The 24,579-nt window shown below is 43.0% G+C and overlaps 1 protein-coding gene and 1 pseudogene across 1 annotated transcript in view; both read left to right on the forward strand.

Moving 5' to 3' along the window:
• DCSTAMP (dendrocyte expressed seven transmembrane protein) overlaps window positions 1-21,293 on the forward strand; it is a 45,345-nt gene extending 24,052 nt beyond the window's left edge. Inside the window, exons 3-5 of the mRNA XM_055432533.2 lie at window positions 3,831-4,139; window positions 5,190-5,426; window positions 20,933-21,293. Coding sequence (XP_055288508.2) covers window positions 3,831-4,139; window positions 5,190-5,384 — 504 coding nt within the window. The 3' untranslated portion in view covers window positions 5,385-5,426; window positions 20,933-21,293. The remainder of the gene's footprint in view (window positions 1-3,830; window positions 4,140-5,189; window positions 5,427-20,932) is intronic.
• Window positions 13,273-13,976, forward strand: LOC148775228 (large ribosomal subunit protein uL1 pseudogene; annotated as a pseudogene).
• Window positions 21,294-24,579: the final 3,286 nt, after the last annotated feature.

A 24,579-nucleotide genomic window follows, 5' to 3' on the forward strand; every position in this document is an offset into this window, starting at 1 on the left:
GATGCAAGAGACTTGGGTTCAATCTCTGGGTTGGGAAGATTCCCTAAGGTAGGAAATGGCAACCCACTCCGGTATGCTTGGTTGGAATATTTGCCACGGACAGAGGAGCATGGAGGGCTACAGTCCACAGGGTCACACAGAGTCAGACACGACTGAGCCCATTTGGGAATTTCAGAGGATCTGCATGCTGTCAGATACTTGCCTTACTTGTTTTAAAACCAGTCACTGTGGAGCTGAGCTAGGTGGGATGTGCACCTGTGTGTCTAGTGTATGTGTCTGTGGGCATGTGCACACACAATGTGTGTAGCTGTATGTGTTTGCACATGTGTGTGTATGTGTGTGTGTAGGAATGTCATGCACGCGGGGTGGTGTGCACTAGCCTGGGCTGGTGAAAACACCATCCACAGATGCCATGCATCAGACTTTGCTTCTTCTTCATGGAGCTACAGGAGGTTGTGCCTCCGCTGGGGGAAATCTCGGAGGGGAAGGGCAGAAGCGGGCCTGGAAACCCTCCTCTGAAACCCCACTTGCTCCTGCGGTGTCTGCACTCTCCCTCCCTTTTCTCCTGGTCAGCAGGTGCTGTCTGGCCCCTGTCCCTCCCACTCCTGGGCTGCTTCACAGGGTTGATTACTCTGAGCATTCCCTTCCCCTGAAGACTTCAGTTAATTACAAGAACCCCCTGTTGCTCAAGATATCTGGAGCAGAGTGGATAATGGAAGCAGTGTCTCAGATGGAAGCCAAACAAGATTTTTCAGGCTGGCTGGATCCTGGGGGGCAGCTGGTAAAAGGACCCCCCTTCCCTCCCTCACAGCCCACCCCCTCCCATAGTTCCTTTTTTTAACCAGTTCCTTTCTTTCTTTCTCTTTTTGCTCCTCTCTCATCTGTTTCTCTCTCAGCCAAAACCCATGCCTGGTTTGTGAATTCTCACTGTTTTAGACAGGGGTAGGGTGGGGAGACAGGGGTGGGAGAGGGAAGTGATCTCTGCCTTTCGAAAAAGGCCCAGAAACTTCCCAGTGACAATGTCCTGACAAATACATTTTTGGGTGTTGTTGCGGGGGTCCTGGGGATGCAAAGATGTCTCAAGCGTGAGGGCTGCCGTGGAGCAGCTCACGATCTGGCGGCGGGAGGCCGCCTCGGACACTCACAAGGACAGCAGGGCAGTGGGCGCTGGGACAGATGTGAGTATGCGACTGCTGTTCCTACTCTCAGACTCTGCTGCGGAGCCTGGGAGACCGTGCCTCCAGCGGCAGGCTTCCACGTGACTGGCCGTGCCTCTCTTATTCCTGGATGTCCTTGGAGATTCCTGGTCTCTCCGTTGGGGCAGATTTGCAAAGCAGTCAAGCAAGAGGAGAAACACTGGCTCAAGTTTCCTCCCACTTTCATGTGATTTTAAATAAAGAAGGAAGATGGGAGATGATGTGACTAGACCTGGCTGGATGGCTGGGCACTGTAAGAAAAAAATAGCTACTAGGTCGTTACTTATTGAGCACCTACTGTGTGCCCAGCACCAGTCTGCATTAACTTTTCAGGACTGTCTGCTACCTGAGTGAATCTTTTCATTTGTGACTCGATGCCATTCTGGCAAATTGTTTACTTGGGAGAGGCAAACACATTTTAAAACATTGGGATACCATTTAATACATCACTCTGTATTTTGAGAGTTTGTCTTCCACACTGCCCTCTATCAGGCCCTTACAAAAGTGTTGACTCAATCCTGACTCCCAACTGCAAAATCCCTGGTTAGATTCCTAAACTAAATAACTTCTTTCCAGACCGGACACCCGCTGCTTTTTTATTGCAGGATTTCTCATCACCGACTCAATCGATGTGTTTGTTTCTTCAACAGTATTAAAAAGAGTGCGTGCCTTTGCTCTGGGGACTGAAAACTCTCTATTTAATCACAGGCAAACTGTCTTTTTTTTTAATAAGAGAAAAGGAGAGGCAACAAGAAGTCTTTCTCCTTCCTAGCCACAGTGCTGGGGAGATTGCAGATTGGACTTGACATTTGTGTTAAAGTCCCAGGATTGGGGTTTCCAGATTTTTCATTGATATTGGGGTGAATCCAAGGTGCACGGTGTTCTCCGGGTGTGGTTGGGTTCTTTCCAGAAGTCATTTCTGGCTTTTGGGCCCCAGGGCTCCGGGGCGCTGGGGTGATAATAACTTACTAAGTATTCCAGTCTGTAAGGTTAATGCTCCATCCCCAAGGTGCTTAATTTACACTGGGAGTAGTTTATTCGTGGGCAGGATCTGGTCCATTAATTCCTGTTTTACCAAATTGGAAAACAGATCCACTGAGAGATGATGTGACTTTCTCAGGTCAGGGAAAAGTAAGAGCTGAATCAGCACACACGTCTCCTGCTGGTGGCTTGTCTGGTTGGCCCAATGTCATCTGCCCTCTGGGTCAGCTTGATGAGGGCAGCTGGTTTATTCTGTTTCCTTCAAACAGGAAGGAATGCACCCCTCCTAGCATCCAAGAGAGATGAGAAATTGTCCTATTTTGAGACCTCTATAAATAGGATTTGAGAGCCACTTTCAGTAAATATACTCTTTTTAGTATCTTTGCATCAAGAATAATTCCACCCCATCCCCGCCACTTCAAGCTCTAGGAGGGTGACTGAGAACATAATTTAACGCCTCCACATCTTTATGACCTTGTGGTCTGCTGATGGGGTGTTTGTCAAGATGCAGAGGCTATAACTGGGTCTTGATGGGCTCTGCTACAAAAAATCTCCTGAAACCATCTTTCATGAATCCTACATCCCCTGAAGTATAGAAACAGGTGTTCCATACGTGGGTTATGTGGTCAAAATTATTAGAAGAGGACTTCCCTGGTGGTCTGGGCTTCCTTCATGGCTCAGATGGAGAAGAATCTGCCTGCAGTGCAGGAGACCTGGGTTTGATCCCTGGTTTGGTAAGATCCCCTGGAGAAGGGAATGACTATACACTCCAGTGTTCTGGCCTGGAGAATTCCATGGACAGAGGAGCCTGGCAGGCTACACAGTCCAAGGGACGCAAAGAGTCAGACATGACTGAGTGACTTTCACTTTTTTCTTTTCCCTGGTGGTCCAGTGGTTAAGAATTTGCCTGCCAGTGCAGGGGACAGGGGTTTGATCCCTGGTCTGGAAGATCCCACATGCGGCAGAGCAATTAAGCCCATGGGTGTGCCACAGCTACTGAAACCTCAGTGCCCTAAAGCCTGTGCTCTGCAACAAGAGAAGCCACCACAAGGAGAAGCCCAGGCATCGCAACTAGAGAGTAGCCCCGATTTGCCACAACTAGAGAAAGCCAGTGTGCAGCGATAAAAACCCAGTGCAGCCAAAAATAAAGGAAATAAATAATTTTAAAATCCTTTCAAACATTATTAGGAGAAGGATTTGCTGAAGCAAACAAATTTCTCTGCTTTCTTCTCAGAGCCTTCAAAAGTCTCGTGGGCATCATTTCTCTCTAAAGAAGAGACAGAGCAAACAAACTTACCTGATACTTTGGAAAACACTGCAGTAGCTACAACTAAAACTCCTCCCTTCTTTACTTCAATCATTGCACATAAAAGGAGTTGGAATAGCTCCTTCCACCAAAGCTCCCTGCATGTTTTAAGATAAATGCTACCTGCTGCAGAGCAGTATAGAGAAAGACTAGGGCAGGGTATTGGAGAAGGCAGTGGCACCCCACTCCAGTACTCTTGCCTGGAAAAATCCCATAGACAGAGCAGCCTGGTGCGCTGCAGTCCATGGGGTCGCTAAGAGTCAGACACGACTGAGCGACTTAGCAGCAGTAGCAGCAGGGCAGGCTATGAAAATGGCATGAATCTTGATTTTATTCTTTCATTTTAGGACCAAGGGACTCAAGACATCATCCATGATTCTTCCTTTAATATATCTCTGTTTGAACCGACCTGCATCCCTAAACCGAAACTTCTTCTGTCTAAGACCTGGATTCCTCTCAGCATCATTCTTGTGATACTAGTGACGCTAGGACTGTTGTCCTCCATCCTGATGCAACTTAAAATCCTGGTGTCAGCATCCTTCTACCCAAGCGTGCAGAGGGAGCGCATGCAATACCTCCACGCGAAGATACTGAAGAAAAGATCAAAGCAGCCAGTGGAAGAAGTAAAAGGGAAACTGAGTCTGTACTTTACAAAGGTAAAGCTGAAATGGGGGTGTAACCTGTAGCTAGGGAAAATTTGAGCTTCAAGGGCAAATGGAATTTCAAAGCACTCTTTCAAGTTTACGTTAAGGCTTATATCCCCAGCAACAGATGCGGAGACCCTGGGGGTGAGGGGGTGAGGATGGGGAACAGACACACATGGCTAAGTCCAGAAGATTCTACAATAATGCTGGTCAGTCCAGAAGATTCTGCAAGAATAATCCTTCAAAACACTGATTCCAAGTGAGTTTTTCAGTCTTATCGAAGAGAAGCTACTGGGAATGCCTCCTCTAATGGCTGCTAAAGGACAATGCCCAGAGAGAGTTATTTTACCAGAGTAAATAAAGAACAGAAGGGAAGTATCTGCTACAACTTGGTAAACTCCAAAGAATGTGCTCATTGTCCAGCATTAAAAGACATAGGGACTGTTCTTGTAGTCCAGTGGCTAAGACTCCAAGCTTCCAATGCAGGGAACCTGAGTTCAATTCCTGGTTAGGGACCTATATCTTACATGCAGCCTGGTGTAGCCACGTAAATAAACATTAAAGCTTTTTAAAAATATATGATGATATTTATATGATATATGTATATTTACACATATATAACATAATGACTTTCACACACATATAAAATGAACACTTGTCAAAGACTTTATTCAACTTATTAATTAAAAAGGGAACAGTAAGAAATTCCAACTAGTTCAAGAGCAATTTAAATCACACACGTATATACAAACCACTGAGAAGACCAAAATTAATTTGCTTAATAGAAGCAAAACTGACTTGTTCCAACAGGGTGGATGGGAGGATGAGTTGTATTCCACTGGGTGAAATTCATTTGCATGCCTATGGACAAGAATCATTTGCATTGTTGCCGTCAGCCATCTACATTTTACAGAATCTGAAAATATTTCATAGACAATGAAAGACCAAGACAATCCTTAAGGATAAGCTTTTCTGGCCTTTTTCAAAGTCTTTTGAAAAGTTAATGTCAGTGGCAGCTGAAGTAATTCTAATGCTCATTCATCCAACTTTGTGTCTTTTCAGATTCATTTCTGGCTTCCAGTCTTGGAAGTGATTGGGAAGAAACAAATGGACAGTGCCAGTGAAGACAACCTAGAAGAGACCCCACACAACTCTTCATCCACCCTGCGCCAGCAATTCTTCTCAAGTCTACTGATGGTGGCCCTTCCTCATCCCCGGCAGGGGAGAACTGCACAGCAAGATCCTTCAGCGGCTTGAGTTTGCCGGGTCAAGCTACTTTTTTCCTTCAAGGGCTCCCAGGTAAATGGTTAAGCTGTCTGTCTCACAGACCAGGCACGTGGTCTGGACTGTGTGTCAGTGTAACAGGACTATAACTCAGACCCTTCAAGGACGAGTCTCAGCATAGATTAATATTCAAAGAAAAAAATTAGAAAAAATAAAAATCTCGACTATAGACTCACAAGAGAATATCAAGGAGAACATGTATGATGCCAGCAAAATATCTTTCGGTGCTTCTGTCCCTTCTCTGCCCTCCTTAATATCCTTCATGGCTATTTCCTATTCTCACAACTGTCTGTCTGCCTCCTGCACCCTTATTCAAGAATTTCCAAAACCCATCTCCAGCAGCTCCCAATTTCTTCCTACCACCTCCTCTCTCCTGCCCTCTACTTTCCTCGATCTCTTTGGTTTTTCCTCTTCTACCAAATCTTCTAGCCACATTTATTTAGAGAACACATTTATTAAAATCATATGAAAGGCTGGTTACAGTGTTCACCTTGGGCCTCTTTTTCACGATACTCAATATATACTGTACAGCACAGAGACATATTTCCCCTACAATACCTAAGGAAAAAAAAATACTGATTCTGTTTTCTCTATAGTGTCCAATAGGAAAGAAATAAACATTACATTTTTTAAACTTTTCATTTTGAAAAATTTTCAGACTTACAAAAAAAGCTGCAAAATAGTACCGCATTCCATCTACCCATCACCCCTCATCTCTGAATGTTACCATCATATATAACTGCAGCACAACTGTCAAAACCAGGTAATAGCATTTGGAAAATGCAGAATCTACAAAACTCACTGGATTTTCACCAGTTGTCCCGCTAATGTCCCACTAATGTCCCAAGGACTGGTCCTTGATCCAGTCCAGGCTCACGCATTGCATTTTTTTGTCATAGTCCCTTACTCTCCTCTGATCAGGGACTGTTCCTTAGTGTGTCTTTCTTTTCCTTTCATGACCTTGACACTTCTGAAGAGTGCTGCCAGTTATTTTGTAAAATGTCCTTTGATTTGGGTTTGTCCGATGTTTCCTAGTAAGGAAACCCAGGAGACGTATTTTTTGGCACTGGTACTGCAGAAGTGCTCTTCTCAATGCACGAGATCAGGGGTAGGTCATGCTGACGTGCCTCGTTACTGGTGAGGCAACCTTTCTTCACTTAGTTAAGATGGGGTGCGCAGAGTCTTCCACTGTTGAAGTCACTATTTTCCCTTTGTAATGAATAAGTATATTGTGAGGAAATACTTTGAGACTATGCAAACATCCTGTTTCTCATCATACATTCACCCTTTAGTTTTTGCATCCAAGGATGCAAAAGAGTGCCGGCCAAATGATGATTTTCTATTTTCATAATATCTTCTACATTTTTAAATTGAAATTCTACACTAGCCCCAGAAAAAAACTTTTTTTTTCCCCAAAGACAATTTTCGTTTTGGGCACTAGAGTAGGTATTTTACACATGTGGTCTCATTTATGTTTCATGACAATCCTGTGAAGTTGGTAGTATTATTTCTATCTTCTAGATGGGAAAAGTTACATTCAGAAACTCTGACTTATCTTGCTTGGGATGGGGTCTTGGCTTCTGTATGTTTAAACTTCCCAGATGATTCTAACAGTCAGCCAGCACTGAGAACAGCTTTACATCGCAGTTGTTTCAATACAGGTCATCAACGGTGAAATTTCTCTAGCAGGAGGAGCCTACATTAGAATTCTGTCTGAGTCAGCATTTCCCCAAGTGTGTTCCTCAAACCACGAATCCCTTAGTTGTTTCATGAAAGAGATAAAGGATGTTAATAAATCCATATCAGCTGCCTTCCAACCTTGAAGATCCATAAAGCATGTTGGCATAATTTTTAAGAATTAAAAGAAACTCTATAATAATAGATCTTTGAGAAATCCTATAATAAAGGAATATCATATAATTTTGTTTCACCCCAAATTTTCTCAAATTATTAAATTTTGGTACAATTTTAATTGTAATACTATTAATAGCACATAGGACCAGCTCTAGAGCCCAAACTCTGATAAGCGCTGATTTAATTAGCATAACTTTTTGACCAAAAAAGACCTGTGGTGAAGATAAATTTGTAGTTTCGGATTTTATAAATATTCTAATGATTTTATGCTTTACTGTATTTTCTAAACATATATATTAATAAATTGATACAATATGTGATTTTTTTTTTACTCATTTGGAACTTATTTCTCCTAGAGAAGGGATCTGCCCCACATTAACTAAGGCAAAAGATCGATTGCTAAAGTTAGAATACACTCATACACAGAATAAACTCTAAATGGCCTAAACATAAGACATGATACCATAAAATTCTTAGAAGAGATCATAGGCAAAGCATTCTTTGACATAAATTGTACCAATGTTTTCTTAGGTCAGTCACCCAAGGCAATAGAAATAAAAACAAAAATAAACGAATGAGACCTAATCAAATTTACAAGCTTTTGCATGGCAAAGGAAACGATAAACAAAACAAAAAGCCTATAGAATGAGAAAAAATATTTGTAAATGACAAGGACTTCATTTCCAAACAGTTCACACAACTCAACAACAACAGAAAACCAAACAACACAGTGAAAAATGGGCAGAAGACCTGAATAGACATTTTTGCAAAGAAGAAATACAGATGCCCAGTAGACACATGAAAATATGCTCAATATTGTTGATTCAGTCCAATTCAGTTCAGTCGCTCAGTCATGTCCAACTCTTTGCGACCCCGTGAATCACAGCACGCCAGGCCTCCCTGTCCATCACCAATTCCGGAGTTCACTCAAACTCATGTCCATCGAGTCGGTGATGCCATCCAGCCATCTCATTCTCTGTCGTCCCCTTCTCCTCCCGCCCCCAATCCTTCCCAGCATCAGACTCTTTTCCAGTGAGTCAACTCGTCACATGAGGTGGCCAAAGTATTGGAGTTTCAGCTTTAGCATCAGTCCTTCCAATGAACACCCAGGACTGATCTCCTTTAGAATGGACTGGTTGGATCTCCTTGCAGTCCAAGGGACTCTCAAGAGTCTTCTCCAACACCACAGTTCAAAAGCATCAATTCTTCGGCGCTCAGCGTTCTTCACAGTCCAACTCTCACATCCATACATGACCACGGGAAAAACCATAGCCTTGACTAGACGGACCTTTGTTGGCAAAGTAATGTCTCTGCTTTTTAATATACTATCTAGGTTGGTCATAACTTTCCTTCCAAGGAGTAAGCATCTTTTAATTTCATGGCTGCAATCAGCATCCGCAGTGATTTTGGAGCCCAATAAAGTAAAGTCTGACACTGTTTCCACTGTTTCCCCATCTATTTCCCATGAAGTGATGGGAGATGTTGATTAGAGAAATGCAAATCAGAACTACAATAAGGTACCACCTCACACAGTTCAGAATAGCCATCATTAAAAAGTCTACAAATAGCAAATGCTGGAGAGGGTGTGGAGAAAAGGTAACCCTCCTACACTGTTGCTGGAAATGTAAGTTGATGCTGCTGCTATGGAAAATAGTATGGAGGGTCCTCAGAAAACTAAAAATAGAATTACCACATGATCTAGCAATCCCACTCCTGGGCATATATACAGACAAAACCATAATTCAAGATATATGCACCCCTATGTTCATAGCAGCACTGTTTACAATAACCAAGACATGGAAACAACCTAAATGTCCATCAACAGATGAATGGATAAAGAAGATGTGGTACCTATATATCAGCACAATGGAATAATACTCAGCCATCTGTTCTGTTCTGTTCTGTTCAGTCGCTCAGTCGTGTCCGACTCTTTGCGACCCCGTGGACTGTAGCCTACCAGGCTTCTCCATCCGTGGGATTCTCCAGGCAAGAATACTGGAGTGGGTTACCATTTCCTTCTCCAGGGGATCTTCCCGACCCAGGGATCGAACCCGGGTCTCCTGCATTGGAGGCAGACTCATTAACCTCTGAGCCACCAGGGAAGCCCCAATACTCAGCCATAAAAAGAACAAAATAATGCCATCTGCAGTAATGTGATGCAATCAGAGATTATCATACTGTTTGAAGTAAGTCAGAAAGAGAAAGACAAATAGAATATGATATTACTCTTATGTAGAATCTAAAATATGACTCAAATGAACTTATCTAAAACAGAAGCAGACTCAAGGACAAATAGAACAGATTTGTGGTTGCCAAGGGAGAAGGGGTTGGGGAGGGGTGGAGTGGGAGATGGGGGTGACAGATGTAAGCTCTTCTATATAGAATGGATAAGCAAGGTCCTGCTGTACAGCACAGGCTTCCCAGGTGGCCAAGTGCTAAAGAACCCTCCTGCCATTGCAGCTTAGACGTAAGAGACGCGGGTTTGATCTCTGAATCAGGAAGATCCCCTGGAGGAGGACATGGCAACCTACTCCAGTATTCTTGCCTGGAGAATCTCATAGACAGAGGAGCCTGGCAGGCTGCAGTCCAAAGGATTGCACAGAGTTGGACATGACTGAAGAGACTTAGCACACTCGCACTGTATGGCAAAGAGAAGTATATTCGATATTCTATGCTGAACCATAGTGGGAAAGAATATTTTAAAAAGAATGTGCATATATAACAGAATCACTTTGCTCTATGGCAGAAATTAACACATTATAAATCAATTATACTTTAATAAAAAATTAAAAATACTACTACTCAATTTTTAGAGAAAATTGGATCCTCAGCTTTTCTAAATTCTATTAATGAACTAGTTTACTTATTTACCTAAAAATATCACCTTTATCCACAGCAAAAATTTGAACAGGGCACATAGAAGGTGCTGGGGATGCCCAGATAACTCACCTTTGTACCTGCCTCTGGGATGCTTTCAGTCTAGTCAGGAAGACAGATGGATGCTTAGACAATAAATAATAATATGTGGTAGCTTTTGCTAAGTCCCAAGGGCATGGAGCAGGCAGTGCCTTCAGGGAACAATGGCCTGTTTCTCTGTCCTCATCTGAATGCTCTAAGATGAATGCTGTCTTTACCCCTCTTCTCTGTGAGAAGGGCACTAGAGGGGTTGGTAAAGGGGTCTTAGTTTCCTTGAAACCAAATACCTTTCTGAAGTAGCAAAATCCCTGTTGTTTCTAATAGACGATGACTTTGGACAGTTCGCCAAATACCTGGAGAACGTCCTGCTGTTATCTGTTAGGCATGCTTGCCCTTATTCTGAAGCGTGTGTCCCTACTGGAAGGACAGACAGGCAAAGAGGTGCTGGTCACCAAAGGCAATTTTGATCTTGCAAACAAGATTCAGACTCGCTTATTAGGGCCAATCTAATGTAGGACATAAAATGCTTATTAAATTTCAGCTTATCCACTTTAGATTTAAATGAATGGTCAGTTAAATTTCTGAAGACATCTATTGTGAAGTGTGCTCTCTTAATCTTGTAGAGTCAGAAAGATATTGCCCTAAGTAATTTAATACAACTTCCTTTCACCTCTAATTTTAATGGCTTATAAAACTGTATCACATGGTCTAAATCACTCTTTCTCATCTCATGAATCTGCACTTGGTGGCCGTATTCTGCTGTAAGTGTCATTACGATGCCCTCATTGACTCCATATTTGTTGTCAATTGTGTTTCTCTTTGACAGTGAGATACAATAATTCTAAAAATCTTCTTACTGATACATTCTTTTACTGTTATACTGAGGATGTTAAATATCGTCTTTCCTCTTAGATTCTATATCTGCTGCTTTTTCTGTTAGAACCTAATTATAATACGGGGTATGTTTACATATTCACATATCATACATTTTTGTCTTAATTCACCTAAGAGAAAGAAATATCTGCAACACCTAAGGAAGTAAGAACTAAAACTTTTTCACCCAATCAGTAGTACTGACAAAAACCACTGAGGTCAATTATTATTATTATTATTATTGCATTTAAGGCAAAATAAGTTTTAATGATGTGGTTAACTCATTTACTTTAATTAATCTGATAAAAATGATTAGAGTCACCAACACTGCCTCCAAGTAAAGAAAGTTAAATGTTCTCTTAAAGATGTTGGGTACTACTTAAAAGAAACCTTTCATGTTACCCTAAGACCATAATCATTAAGCCTTATGATAACATAAGATATAGTGGTGTGCATTTATACAAGTTCATACACCATATATAAATTTAGCAAAGTTCATACACCAGAGAGTTTATTAGGTCAGCTTTTTAAATCATTGCTTTCAAGAATGCCCAGTATCTTTCTATATTTATCATATTGTTTACAAAAATTAAACTTTTCTTAAAATCTAAGCAAATTTGTTTAAAAATAATTATTGTAAAGATTTATTAATACTATCAATGTATTTGGCAAAGTTAGACAGGGAAACTCAAAAGATTAAAAAGCAGCTTTGAAAAGATTCTCATATAATTATGGTAAATGCATGCAGAAATTTTGAAATTAGAACTTTATACTTTTAAATAAAATGACAAGCTAATTGCTTGTTCTTAATAATATATCAAGGTTAGGAACCACTATATCTGTGAAGTTTAGTAAGCTTGAATTGAAGAGGTGATTATAAAATATCTATTTTGACAAGCACCAGTTAGCAAAGTCAGTCCAGGAATTATTGCAGGAAAGCACAAGAAAAAAAGAAGGAGAGTAATCCAGGATATTTGTAAATTTATCACTGACATACACATTAGAAACTAACGCTGTGTTTAGTAAGCACACGCATAACATTTTAAGAGAGGTTTTTTTTGACTGAACAAGTATAGTATTTTTAAATCACCATATAAGAAAACAAAAGTCATTACAGATTCTGAAAATAAACTGGACAGATTAGAGAGTGGCACGAATGAAAAAGTCAATGATTTCTGGTGAGATTGTGGAAGATTCTTTTTCATATTTAGAGTTTTCATTTCATGCAAAGATGGGCACAATAAAGACAGAAGTGGCAAGGATCTAACAGAAGCAGAAGAGGTTAAGAAGAGGTGGCAAGAGTACACAGAAGAACTATATAAAAAAGGTCTTGGTAATCTGGATAACCTTGATGATGTGGTCACTCACCTAAAATCAGATATCCTGGAGTGTGAAGTCAAGTGGGCAGTAGGAAGCATTCTGCAAACAAAGCTAGTGGAGGTGATGGAATTCCAGCTGAGCTATTTCAAATCCTAAAAGATGATGCTGTTAAAGTGCTGCACTCAATATGCCAGCAAATTTGGAAAACTCAGAGTGGCCACTGGACCAAAAAGGTCAGTTTTAATTCCAATCCCAAAGAAAGGCAATGCCAAAGAATGTTCAAATTACCATCCAATTGTACTCGTTTCACATATTAGCAAAATTATGCTTAAAATTCTCCCAGCTAAGCTTCAGCAGAACCAAGAACTTCCAGATGAATAAGCTGGATTTAGAAAAGGCAGAAGAACTGAAGATCAAATTGCCAACATTTGCTGGATCATAGGAAAAGCAAGGGAATTCAATAAAAACGTCTACTTCTGCTTCATTGACTAAGGTAAAGCCTTTGACTGAGTGGATCACAGAAAACTGTGGAAATTTCTTAGAGATTGGAATACCAGACCACGTTACCTGCCTCCTGAGAAACCTGTATGCAGAGCAAGAAGCAATAGTTAGAATTGGACATGGAACAATGGACCTGTTCAAAAGTGGGAAAGGAGTACATCAAGGCTGTATATTGTCACCCTGCTAATCTAACTAGTATGCAGGGTACCTCACGTGAAATGCTGGGTTGGATGACTCACAGGATGGAATCAAGATTGCCAGGAGAAATATCAACAACCTCAGATATGCAGATGATATCACTTTGATGGCAGAAAGTGAAGAGGAACTAAAGAGCCTCTTGATGAAGGTGAAAGAGGAGAGTGAAAAAGCTGGCTTAAAACGCAACATTCAGCTTTTCCGGTTATCACGGTCTAGGGAACAATGAGCAGCAAAGTCTCCCGCGACACCCTCTACGAGGCGGTGCAGGAAGTCCTGCACGGGAACCAGCGCAAGCGCAGAAAGTTTTTGGAGACAGTGGAGCTTCAGATCAGCCTGAAGAACTATGACCCTCAGAAAGACAAACGCTTCTCGGGCACCGTCAGGCTTAAGTCCACTCCCCGCCCCAAGTTCTCCGTGTGTGTCTTGGGGGACCAGCAGCATTGTGATGAGGCCAAGGCTGTGGATATCCCCCACATGGACATCGAGGCGCTGAAGAAACTCAACAAGAATAAGAAACTGGTCAAGAAGCTTGCCAAGAAATACGATGCCTTTTTGGCTTCGGAGTCTTTGATCAAGCAGATCCCCCGAATCCTGGGCCCAGGCCTGAACAAGGCTGGCAAGTTCCCTTCCTTGCTTACCCACAATGAGAACATGGTGGCCAAAGTTGATGAAGTGAAGTCCACTATCAAGTTCCAGATGAAGAAGGTGCTATGTCTAGCCGTGGCTGTTGGCCACGTGAAGATGACAGATGATGAGCTTGTGTACAACATCCACTTAGCTGTCAACTTCCTGGTGTCATTGCTCAAGAAAAATTGGCAGAACGTCAGGGCCTTGTACATTAAGAGCACCATGGGCAAGCCACAGCATCTGTACTAAGGCACAGAGTAATAAACCATACTAAACCAAAAAAAATAAAATAAAACGCAACATTCATAAACGAAGATCATGGCATCCAGTCCCATCATTTCATGGCAAATAGATGGGGAAAAAGTGAAAACAGTGTGAGGTTTCACTTTCTTTGGCTCCAAAATCACTGCAGTTGGTGGCTGCAGCCACAAAATTGACAGATGCTGCTCTTTGGAAGAAAAGCTATGACAAATATAGATGGTATATTAAAAAGCAGAGACATCACTTTGCTGACAAAGGTCTGTATAGTCAAAGCTATGGTTTTTCCAGCAGTCATGTATGGATGTGAGAGTTGGACTGTAAAGAAAGCTGAGTGCCAAAGAATTGATGATTTCAAACGGTCATGCAGGAGAAGACTCTTGAATGGCCCTTGCACAGCACGGAAATCAAACCAGTTAATCCCAAAGGAAATCAACCTTGAATATTCATTGGAAGGACTGATGCTAAAGCTGAAGCTCCAATACTTTGGCCACCTGATGCGAAGAGCTGATTCATTGGAAAAGACCCCAATGCTGGGAAAGATTGAAGGCAAGAGGAGAAAGGAGTGACAGAGGATGAGAAGTCTGGATGGCATCACTGACTAATGGAGATGAATTTGAGCAAACTCGGAGATAATGAAGGACAGGGAGGCCTGGTGTGCTGCAGTTCATGGGGTTACAAAGAGTAGGACACAACTTAGTGACTGAAAAACAATAACAACGTTCTCTATGGTGGTATGTGATTAAGAAGCCAGACTCTCAGGCAGCAACTTTAACACATGTAAGTCTATAACTAGTGCTGCTGCTGCTGCTAAGTCACTTCAGTTGTGTCTGACTCTGTGCGACCCCATAGATGGCAGCCCAGCTGCAAAGGTATGTCTCCCTGGCCATCATCTTGAGGTGTCCCCTGGGCAGCAACCCCCCAAACTGGGGTTCCAGATGAGCATATGCGCTTCCATCTGGGAGATACCCACAAGCTACAGTGAGGCAGTGGGAGGGCGCAGAGATGCTTTGCACTAGCCTACCTGCGTTGAGAGCACATCCGCGTCCACAGGGCCTTACAGGTGGCCCTGTCCTTCCAGTCAAAGCTCCAGAACCAGCAAAGAGGCCACCCGGACAGAGCCTCATGCGGGACTGGGGGGAGCACCTCAGATCACCACCTGTGCACTGCCTCAGGTGGCTACCAACCAAGAATCATCTCGCAGACTGCCACATTGCCCTGGGACCCAGGCATGCAAGCCTGGCTGCCTGTCAGAGCCAGGCAATCAAGGAGTGGCCCCTGGACAGCAGCTGCAAAGACTGGGAGACAGATGCCTATAAAAGTTCCACTGGGGGAATCCCAGGGTCCAGAGGTGGTGGGCAGAGAGCCAAGACAGTGGCCACCAGACCCCTAACTTCCCCCCTCAGAGTGCCAGCAGGCCCCCAAATGCCTGTCAGATCAGATACCTGCCCCCAGGCCACTCCAAGACCAGCACATGGGCCTCTCTCTCACAAAGTCCAAGCACCCTGTCCCTGCCCTACACCCTGAGCTTTCAGGCTGGTGCATCCCAGGACAGGAACCCTTTAAGAGCCCACCTCCCTAAAGCCTCCTGGGGCTTGTGGACAGAGCCCTATTGGTTTTCAAAGCTAAATGTCTTGGCAGCCCATCTCTTAGATGCAGATCTTAAAAGTGGAGGCTTCCCACTGTGCAGTTTAAACCTTTTGTTCCTCAGTGAGAAGCCATCTCTTCAGGTCTATGATTCTTTCAGTTCAGTTCAGTTCAGTTCAGTTGCTCAGTTGTGTCCAACTCTTTGCGACCGCATGAGTCACAGCACGCCAGGCCTCCCTGTCCATCAGCAACTCCCGGAGTTCACTCAAACTCACGCCCATCGAGTCAGTGATGCCATCCAGCCATCTCATTCTCTGTCTTCCCCTTCTCCTCCTGCCCCCAATCCCTCCCAGCATCAGAGTCTTTTCCAGGGAGTTGAGACTGCAGTCTCCTGGAGAGAATCACCGATAACCTATCACCCAAGTTTCAGCATCTGATGTGTTTGTTCTTTCATGGTTGATCAATGAATCATAAAGAACAACAGATGCACTTGGGTCATAAGTATGATTCATTTGATGAAAGAGGGAAAAGATAGCATTTGGTCAAAATAAATATTTTCTCCACAGACACAAAGAAACAATCAAAATAGTTATTATATTCTAAATGTCATAATTTCATAAGGTTTAAAGTAAGGCTGCAATGTCAGTTGACTGAAAATGGAAAGTCTGGCTTTTTCAAAGCAGTGTACTCACTCTAAATGTGATATATTAATTAGAGAATGAAAGAAATTGATTAAAATTCTTCTTATGAAAGGAAACCATTGTAGTGACTGCCCACAAAGAGTAAAAGCACTATGCCTTGCAAGTAGAAATGCTAATGCATATCAGAAATAAATAATCGTATCAAAAAATAAATAATCCGCTGTTTTAAAATATGATATAATGAAAGAAAAAGAATGTTGAATTAGAAATTATAGGATCTGTCTTCTAATTCTGGCTCTGCTACGAGCTAGCTCAGCCAAGGCACTTCCATCTCTAGAGTTGACTCAGTCCTCAGAAATCATGTGTGCATGCTAAGTCGCTTCAGTTGTGGCCAACTTTGAATGACCCTAGGGACTATAGCCCACCAGGCTTCTCTGTCCATGGGATTCTCCAGGCAAAAATACTGGAGTGGGTTGCCATGCCCTCCTCCAAGGGATCTTCCCAACCCAGGGCTCGAACTCACTTCTCTTATGTCCTCTGCATTGGCAGGCAGGTTCTTTACCACCAGGTCCACCTGGGAAGCCCCTCAGAGATCATAGTAGCTATTATTTACTGAGTCCTGACTAGATACCAGACAATTGTTTTGGGTGTATAATTTCCATTAATGCTTACCAAAATCTCAAGAGGGAAGTTCTGATGCTGTTGCTGTTTTATAGATGAAAAGGCTAAGGCACAGACAGGCTAAGTAAATTGTGTGTTCATGAAGCAATATTTGATCACAGTTACTTTCTACCATGCTGCATTCTACAGCCTGGTTTTGATCTGTCAATTCCGAGCTCAGAGATTTGGATCACAAATCCTGGGGAGTTAACATTCTCCTCACCAAGCAGTGGGAAGATCCCCAGGAGAAGGGAATGGCTACCCACTCCAGTATTCTTGCCTGGAGAATTCTGTGGACAGAGGAGCTTGGCAGGCTACAGTCTATGGGATCTCAAAGAATCAATACAACTAAGCAACTTACACACACCAGGCATTTGTTGTTTGTTGTTTAGTCGCTCAGTTGTGTCTGACTCTTTGTGATCCCATGGACTGCAGCACACCAGGCTCCCCTGTCCTTCTCTATCTCGCAGAGTGTGCTCAAATTTTTTCATGTCCATTGAGTCGGTGATACCATTTAACCATCTCATCCTCTGCTGCCCTCTTCTTTTGCCTTCAGTATTCCCTAGCATCAGGGTCTTTTCCAGCGAGTCGGCTCCAGGCATCTGAGCTCCCCTCAAGTCTGATGCTAGCCCATTTCCTCACCTTATTTCTCCCTCCCCTTCTGCCCCAACCCTCCCTTCAGTCAAAAAGCTCTTCCCACCTGGCTTGGGAAGAGTCACCTGCACTCCGCCTTCACTTCTTTGAGCTCTTGGACCTCCCCACCTGTAAAGCACTCTCCAGCCTTCTCTGCTCTTTCACTTCCTCCTATCCTTCAATTCCCACTACCTCAGGAAGTGAGCACAGTGGGAAGAGCATGGGAGAGAGTTACAAGAATGCGGCCCACTCTGCCTTTGTCACAATCTCTGTGTGGGAACTAGGAAATGTCATCTAATCTCTCTGGGCTCCAATTTCTTGCTCAACTGAGTGCTGGACTCATGAAATTTGCAAATGTATCAACTAATATTCCTTTAAGCAGTAAACCTCCCTTCCTCGAATTCATTCTTTTTTTAAAAAAAAAGTTATATTTTTGTATTGTGGCAAAATATATATAACATAAAATTTGCCATTTTAACAGTTTTTAGATGTACAATTCAATGCCAACATTGGATTTTTTAAACTGAAGTATAGTTGATTTATGATATTGTGTTAGTCTCATGTATACAACAAAATGATTCAGGTATTTTTCAGATTAAAACACTGGAGTGGGTTGTCATCTCCTTCTCCAATGCATGAAAGTGAAAAGTGAAGTCGCTCAGTCGCGTCGGACCCTTAGCGACCCCACGGACTGCAGCCTACCAGGCTCCTCCATCCATGGGATTTTCTAGGCAAGAGTACTGGAGTGGCTTGCCATTGCCTTCTCCGATATTCCATTATAGGTTATTATAATGGAATGTTGAATATAATTCTGTTGTTGGATATAATTCAGATATTGCATATAATTCTATAATTCTGTGCTACACAGTAAGTCCTTTCTGTTTATCTATTTTATATCTAGCAGCTTGTATTTATAATTCACTCTTTAAATCACTGATTCCCAGCCCAGCAAACTCAGAGTTGCCCTGCTTGAAACTGAGGCAAGTGACCCGAAGCCAGCTTTCCTTTCTCTCCGCAGCTTCTGCAGCACCAGAGGGATCTGAGGCAGAAGACACCAGACTAATCTCAGTCATTCATGCACAGCCTTCCCCATTGTTTATCATATTAGCATAATTCATGTTCTGTCATGTACTCACATGTGCTTTAAATCAACCCAGCATTTTTTCGTAAATGAGTTTAAAGGGAAACTGTAACACTGCAAACAGAAAAACAGCATCACCTTCTGTAAATAGAAGGTAACATACATAAACATCATATATAATATTTATTGTATATATATACTTACATATATATTAATACACTCAGTATATCTATACATATATGTGTAGATATATATATACATACCCCATACAGATATACACAGAGACTCATATACATACTTTGAAAGCAAACCAACATTATTACATTAACTTCTAGCCAACATCCACCCACCACAGCCTGTATCCCATTTTCTCTCTGTGTTAGCAGCTTGGAGCCCCCATACCTAGGGGTTATCCCACTGAGGAGTGAGGGCCTGGGGTATTTATACACCAAGTCCTGCCAGTAAGGTGGCAGGTTGTGAGCTGGTGCTGTTTCTGGGTGGCATGTATTCCCTGGCACATCTGACTTTCCTCAGTTATGAAAAAAGCTCCCAGGCAAAGAGATGCAGAGACTGGCTGCTGGGGTTCTGCTTGAGCATGAGGAAGTGGTGAGTCCGGGGAGGTAGGAGGAACCTGGTCCCCACCACATCGGCAGCAGCGCCATCTCCCCCCTCAGTGCAATGGAGAGGGGCTGCCTTCCGTGATGGCTCAGGTTTCTGCTGATGTTCAAGGGCCACCATTGTCATGACGTGGTTCTCATCCATAAAGCACTGAGAACCCTTTGCTTTCGTTCCTGACTCCTTTTCTAGAATAAAATATCTGTTCCTGGTGTGGGGATATTTATACCACAAGATAATAGTTTTTCTGAAAAACCAGCATTCTTCTCCAGGTAATCTACTGAAAAACAGTCGTTTCTGTACTTTGGAATGTGAGAAAGTCATGGGACCATTAAATCAGCTTAAGTAAATGAATGATTTCTCTTTGACTGTCCACCTCTTTCAGTGATGAAATCCTAGACAACTCCCAGAAAGCTGAGGCCCAGAACACTTCAGTCCCACTCAGAAGACTATAAGGATGCCAGTGCGCAGTGGTCTTTAACAGTATTTCCCTCCTTCTCGAATGTTCTCTAGCATAGGTGGCATTTATGCAATTCAGAGAAAGGCGTCTCAACAGGATTAGTCAGCAGCCAGTCCTCTGACGCAGCTTCTGTGATCTAGTTAAAAATAGGAAAAGAGGATGTTTTGCATAAGTCATCACCTTTGTGCAGTATGGGAGAACTGACCACTTTTTTTTTTTGGTTTCCACATCCTGTTACTTCATCTAAAAATAGGTGAAAAGTCTGTCCCTGAATCTTTGGACAAGACCTTAGCTTCTGTGACCTAGGTTCTCTGGTCCTCCCCATTCCTCGGTTCCTTTATAGGCTTCCCTTCACCCCTGCCATTAACAATCCCAGCTCTGGCCTCCAGCTTGGGCTCGGGCTCAGGGCCCCTGTCTTTCCTTCCCTCCTAGGGCTGGCAGACTCCATGGTGGGCAGGGACCAGGTGGAGAATATGTAGGGAAGCCTACCAGGTGGAGGGGCACACCAGTGTGCGCCCACCTCATTCAAACAGAGGGCAGCTCTTCCTTCTTTATCCCAGGCCAGCTGACTTGCTCAGATCTGCTAGACACACAGAGCTTTAGGGAAGCTCACTATTCTTTTAAAGCCTTTAAAAACGTTTAAATTAATTTTTATTGGAGTATAGTTGCTTTACAGTGTTGTGTTCAGTTCTCCTGTTCAGTAAAATGAATCAACTATACATATACATACATTCCCTCTGTTTATGATATCTTTCCCATTTAGGGAATCACCCCTTGTATGGTATGTACAGTATGCAGAACCAACACTTTTAAAGATATCTCTTACTGGGTCGTAGCTTAGGTGCACATTTAGGATAAACTTTACATTGTCCTCTGATGCACTCTACTGCTAAATTCAGATATGAAGAGGTTAGGAGAAATCAGAATCGAAATTGTTTTTCTTTTTTTAATTGAAGTATAGCTGATTTATAATGCTGTGCTAATTTTGGGCATAAAACAAAGTGATTCACACACACACATATATATATATATTCTTTTCCCATGTCAGTTATTACAAAATATTGAGTTCCTTGTGCTATACAGTAGGTCCTTCAGAATTGAATTTTTGATGTAGAGCCAGAGGAAAGTTGCTCTATGGAACTGGGAATTGTATCTTAGCCACAATAAATGGTCTGCTCCATAGAGGCTCATTGGGAGTTGAGGAAAAGCTCTAGATGAAAGATCCCAGCAAACCATTGAGCTGAGGGACCTTATAAGCGAAAGACCCAAGGGTCGCAATCTATCTAATGTCTTACAGGAAGGCAAGGAGTGGTGAAAGTCCCCAAATGAGGAACAGGACGAGCTGCTGGACCAAGGACAAGCCCACCCACATTGGCAACGTGTGGCAGGTGTGTAGCAGACAGTTCTCCTCGCAGATGTAAAAATCCACCTTGGAAAAGAAAAGATCATGTGATCCTGAACCCCCCTTAGTGGGCCTCCTCTGAGTGCTTCTTAATATAGATGACAGCTGAGAAAGAGACTGAGGTCGTAACACACGCTGTGAGGGGACCAAGATGGATTCTAAGAACAGATTGGCTAGATCCATCTTCATTAAAGTGATGAAGCCATGTCGGGAGCCTTAAGACACAAATGGACAAGTCTAATAAAAATGACACAATAAAGCGAAATCAACTGTGCACTGTGAGTGGATAAGAATCCGCCTGCCAGTGCAGGGGACATGGGTTCAATCCCTGGTCCGGGAAGATTCCACATGCTGGGGTGGGGGTGGGGAGGGAACTAAGCCCCTGAGCTTCAACTCTTGAAGCCCACGCTCTTAGAACCCCTGCTCCACAAGGAGAGAAGCCAATGAAATGAGAAGCTGGAGCACTGCAACTAGAGAAGGCCTGCACACAGCAACACAGACCCAGCATGGCCAAAAATAAATAGAAGAAGTGGTCTTACACTCAAAAAATATATACATAATTTTTTTTTAATGAACCTTCTCAGATACAAAAGGAAAAAAACATTATGTGCACTGTGACTTGTGTACCTCCTTCTTCTTGGAACGACGTTCAGATTTTCATCAGTGCCAAGGGTGAGATCGTTGTGGTCTGACCATGGCAGTGACCAGCAGGAGGTAGAGTCTGCCGATGTAGGTGAGAGTTTGAGAGCCATATGTTACTTCAGGAGCCAAATGCTTTTCCTGGAGACTCTTTCCAGGGCTTTACAATACACATGGAGAAAAAAAGTTTTGAAAGGAATCAATGAAAATGGCTGGCTGACAAGGGAACTTGTTTCCTGGCAAAGAAGTTGTCGAGAAAATTTTTATTTCTAGTTGCAAGAAAGAAATCATGCCATAATGTGTTTAAATGCAATTTTCAAAATTAATTTTCTGGGAAGACAATGTTCCCTTAATGTAAGACATTCTATATCAGGACAGGATGTAAACACACTGGGAACTGCCAGAGTTAGACATCTGAAAAAGATACGGCAATGCTTGGTAATGAGAGGCAGGGTGAGTGTGGCATAATGAAGGAGCAAGTTGCCATAGAAACAAGCCACTAAATGGAACGTGGACATCTTGGGCGCACACACCGTGTGAAGGGAAGGGAAGGAGACATGCTAGATGGTCAGGAGTTCTCAGGAGGGATCACGAGGGTGGTCCCACATGAACTATGTAGCACTAGAAGGAAAGCCAGAGGCTGTCCAAAGCCACCAGAAAGGGGAATAAAATTCATGGCTTCTTGGGTATTTTGAACTTGGCTTTACTCATGTATCTTTCATTTGTTGGTTCATTACAACAGACATTGATCAAGTGCCTTCTGAACACCAGACAATATGCTAGGCGGGTGAGGTTACAGAGAGGAAGGAGAGGTGCTTCCAGGTCACAAGGAGCCTGCGGTCTCTGGATGATCAAGACCTAAACACTGTCCTCATGTCCTGTTCCTGGGAATCCAGCCTTTCTGTGCCTGGCAGCTCTGGTCCTAATCCAAGGTGTCTGCCAAGCTTCCTTCCAGATCCAGTAGCAGCCTTGCCATCCTGCCTAGGATTCCAGCTCCTCCTGAACTGATCTTGGCTTCGAATTCCATCCTTACGTCAGATCTTTGTACTTCCTGGCAGCCTTTTGGGCTCAGATATCCATGTGCTTGTCCTAACCTCTTCCCTCCCATGGCCTCCTGTTGAGCTTTCTCAGAACTTGCCTGCAGCGTCCAACTCATTTCACTGTCCTGATCCTCCCAGCTCAGTGCATCTTCTCCATGATTTCTCGAATGTCGTCCTAGCCTCCACTTGGCATACCTCTTTTGGGATCTGGCTTTTACATGTGGCACTCAATAGGGATGGTATAATGACTCATAGTAAATGTTCACATTATAAGCTCTTCCCTAACTCCAAATCCTCTGCATATCAGTGAACGATACCTCCAGCTTCCTCCAGTGGGACCCAGCAACACCTCCTCCTTCTCTGTGCCCTGTTAAACTTGTTCAGTTCTCAGTTATTTTCTCCCTTTCTTAGCACCCTCCCCTCAAAAGTGCCCTTCTGTTATTACAGTGATCTCACCAGTTTATTTTTAAGACTCCCATGGCCTTTACAATCTCTCTCACTCTGAGTCTTTTTTTTTTTTTAAACTACAAATCAACTTTCAGAATTGGTTTGTAGCTCAGATGGTAAAGAATACGCCTGTAATACAGAGGACCGGGTTCATTCCCTGGTTGGGAAGATCCTCTGGAGAAGGAAAAGGTAACCCACTCCGGTATTCTTGCCTAGAGAATCTCTGTGAACAGAGAAGCCTGGCCAGATACAGTCCACGGGGTCACAAAGAATCAGACATGACTGAGGGACTAACACTTTCATTTTTCAAATTCTAGAATAACTGAGTTTTTGGTCCTGAAATTGAGTTTATAATCATACTCATTACATTCATACTGTTTTATTGTCCGCAAGCTTCACTCAGATCAACACAATAAAGTAAGCAGGGCAGATATTGCCATTTCCATTTTATGGATGAAGAAATTGAGATTCAAAGAGACTTGCCCCAGACCACACACTGAGATGAAAGCTGTCCTTTCTCCCCAAATCCTGGGTTCCTTGTCCATGTCATGTGTCCTCTGGTGCATGAGGCACAATTTTTGGGGCTCTGAGTCTTTGCCTTCACCACCCCAACCCCCCACAAATTATCCTAAGAATCTTTCCTTCTCAGTGTTAAACCATTGTCCTCCAATGAATTTCAATAAAGAGAAATACCTTTAATTTTTACTCTTTAATTAGATCCATGGCATAAAGGTAGATTCTAGGATTCAGAAACTTTCATTTTTCTTTTGTTGCCTGTAAGAAGGTAGAGGAGGAGGAGAAAAGCGAGGAGAAAAAAACTAAAAACACAACAAGAAAATCCTTTTTTTTTGACAACTCCCTCAGAATCCCAGCACTACTGGCATAGTATCTACTCCTAAGAATCTTAGTAACTTTTTGATTCCTTTCCCCATAACATTTTCATTATAAGCTCCCTGAGGGCTGTGTCTACATCTTCTTAATGCACTGTAAACCTCTCTCCCTCTCAGCAGACCTACACCCAGTAAATATTGATTGGAGGGGGCGCAGCGTGTTCTTTTAGAAAAGAGAAAGCTAGAGGTCTTGTTACTAAAATTCCCCAGACGAGAGAATGCTTTATGGCGAGTTGACGGCGAGTTGGCCATAAGGTGTAAAGCAACTCAGAGAATTGTAAAGCACTTAAAAAAGAACACAGGCCCTGAGAGAAGGGGGAGTGGAGAATAAATAATTCCCAAATGTCTGTCTGCAAAGCTGTGAGTGGAGCTTGGACAGCTCCCAGTGTGCTGATGGGAGGAAACGCCCCTGGACGGGGTGGGGTGGGCACTCACTTAGCCCTGTGGGGGCTGTACCTGGTCAAGATGGTGACTTGACCATCAGAGTCTCACTAGGTGATGAATAGGACGGGCACATACACGAGGT

This window comes from Moschus berezovskii, chromosome 16, assembly GCF_049115385.1.
Source record: "Moschus berezovskii isolate FMDL1 chromosome 16, NW_MosBer_1.0, whole genome shotgun sequence".
In the NCBI taxonomy this organism is placed as follows: domain Eukaryota; kingdom Metazoa; phylum Chordata; class Mammalia; order Artiodactyla; family Moschidae; genus Moschus; species Moschus berezovskii.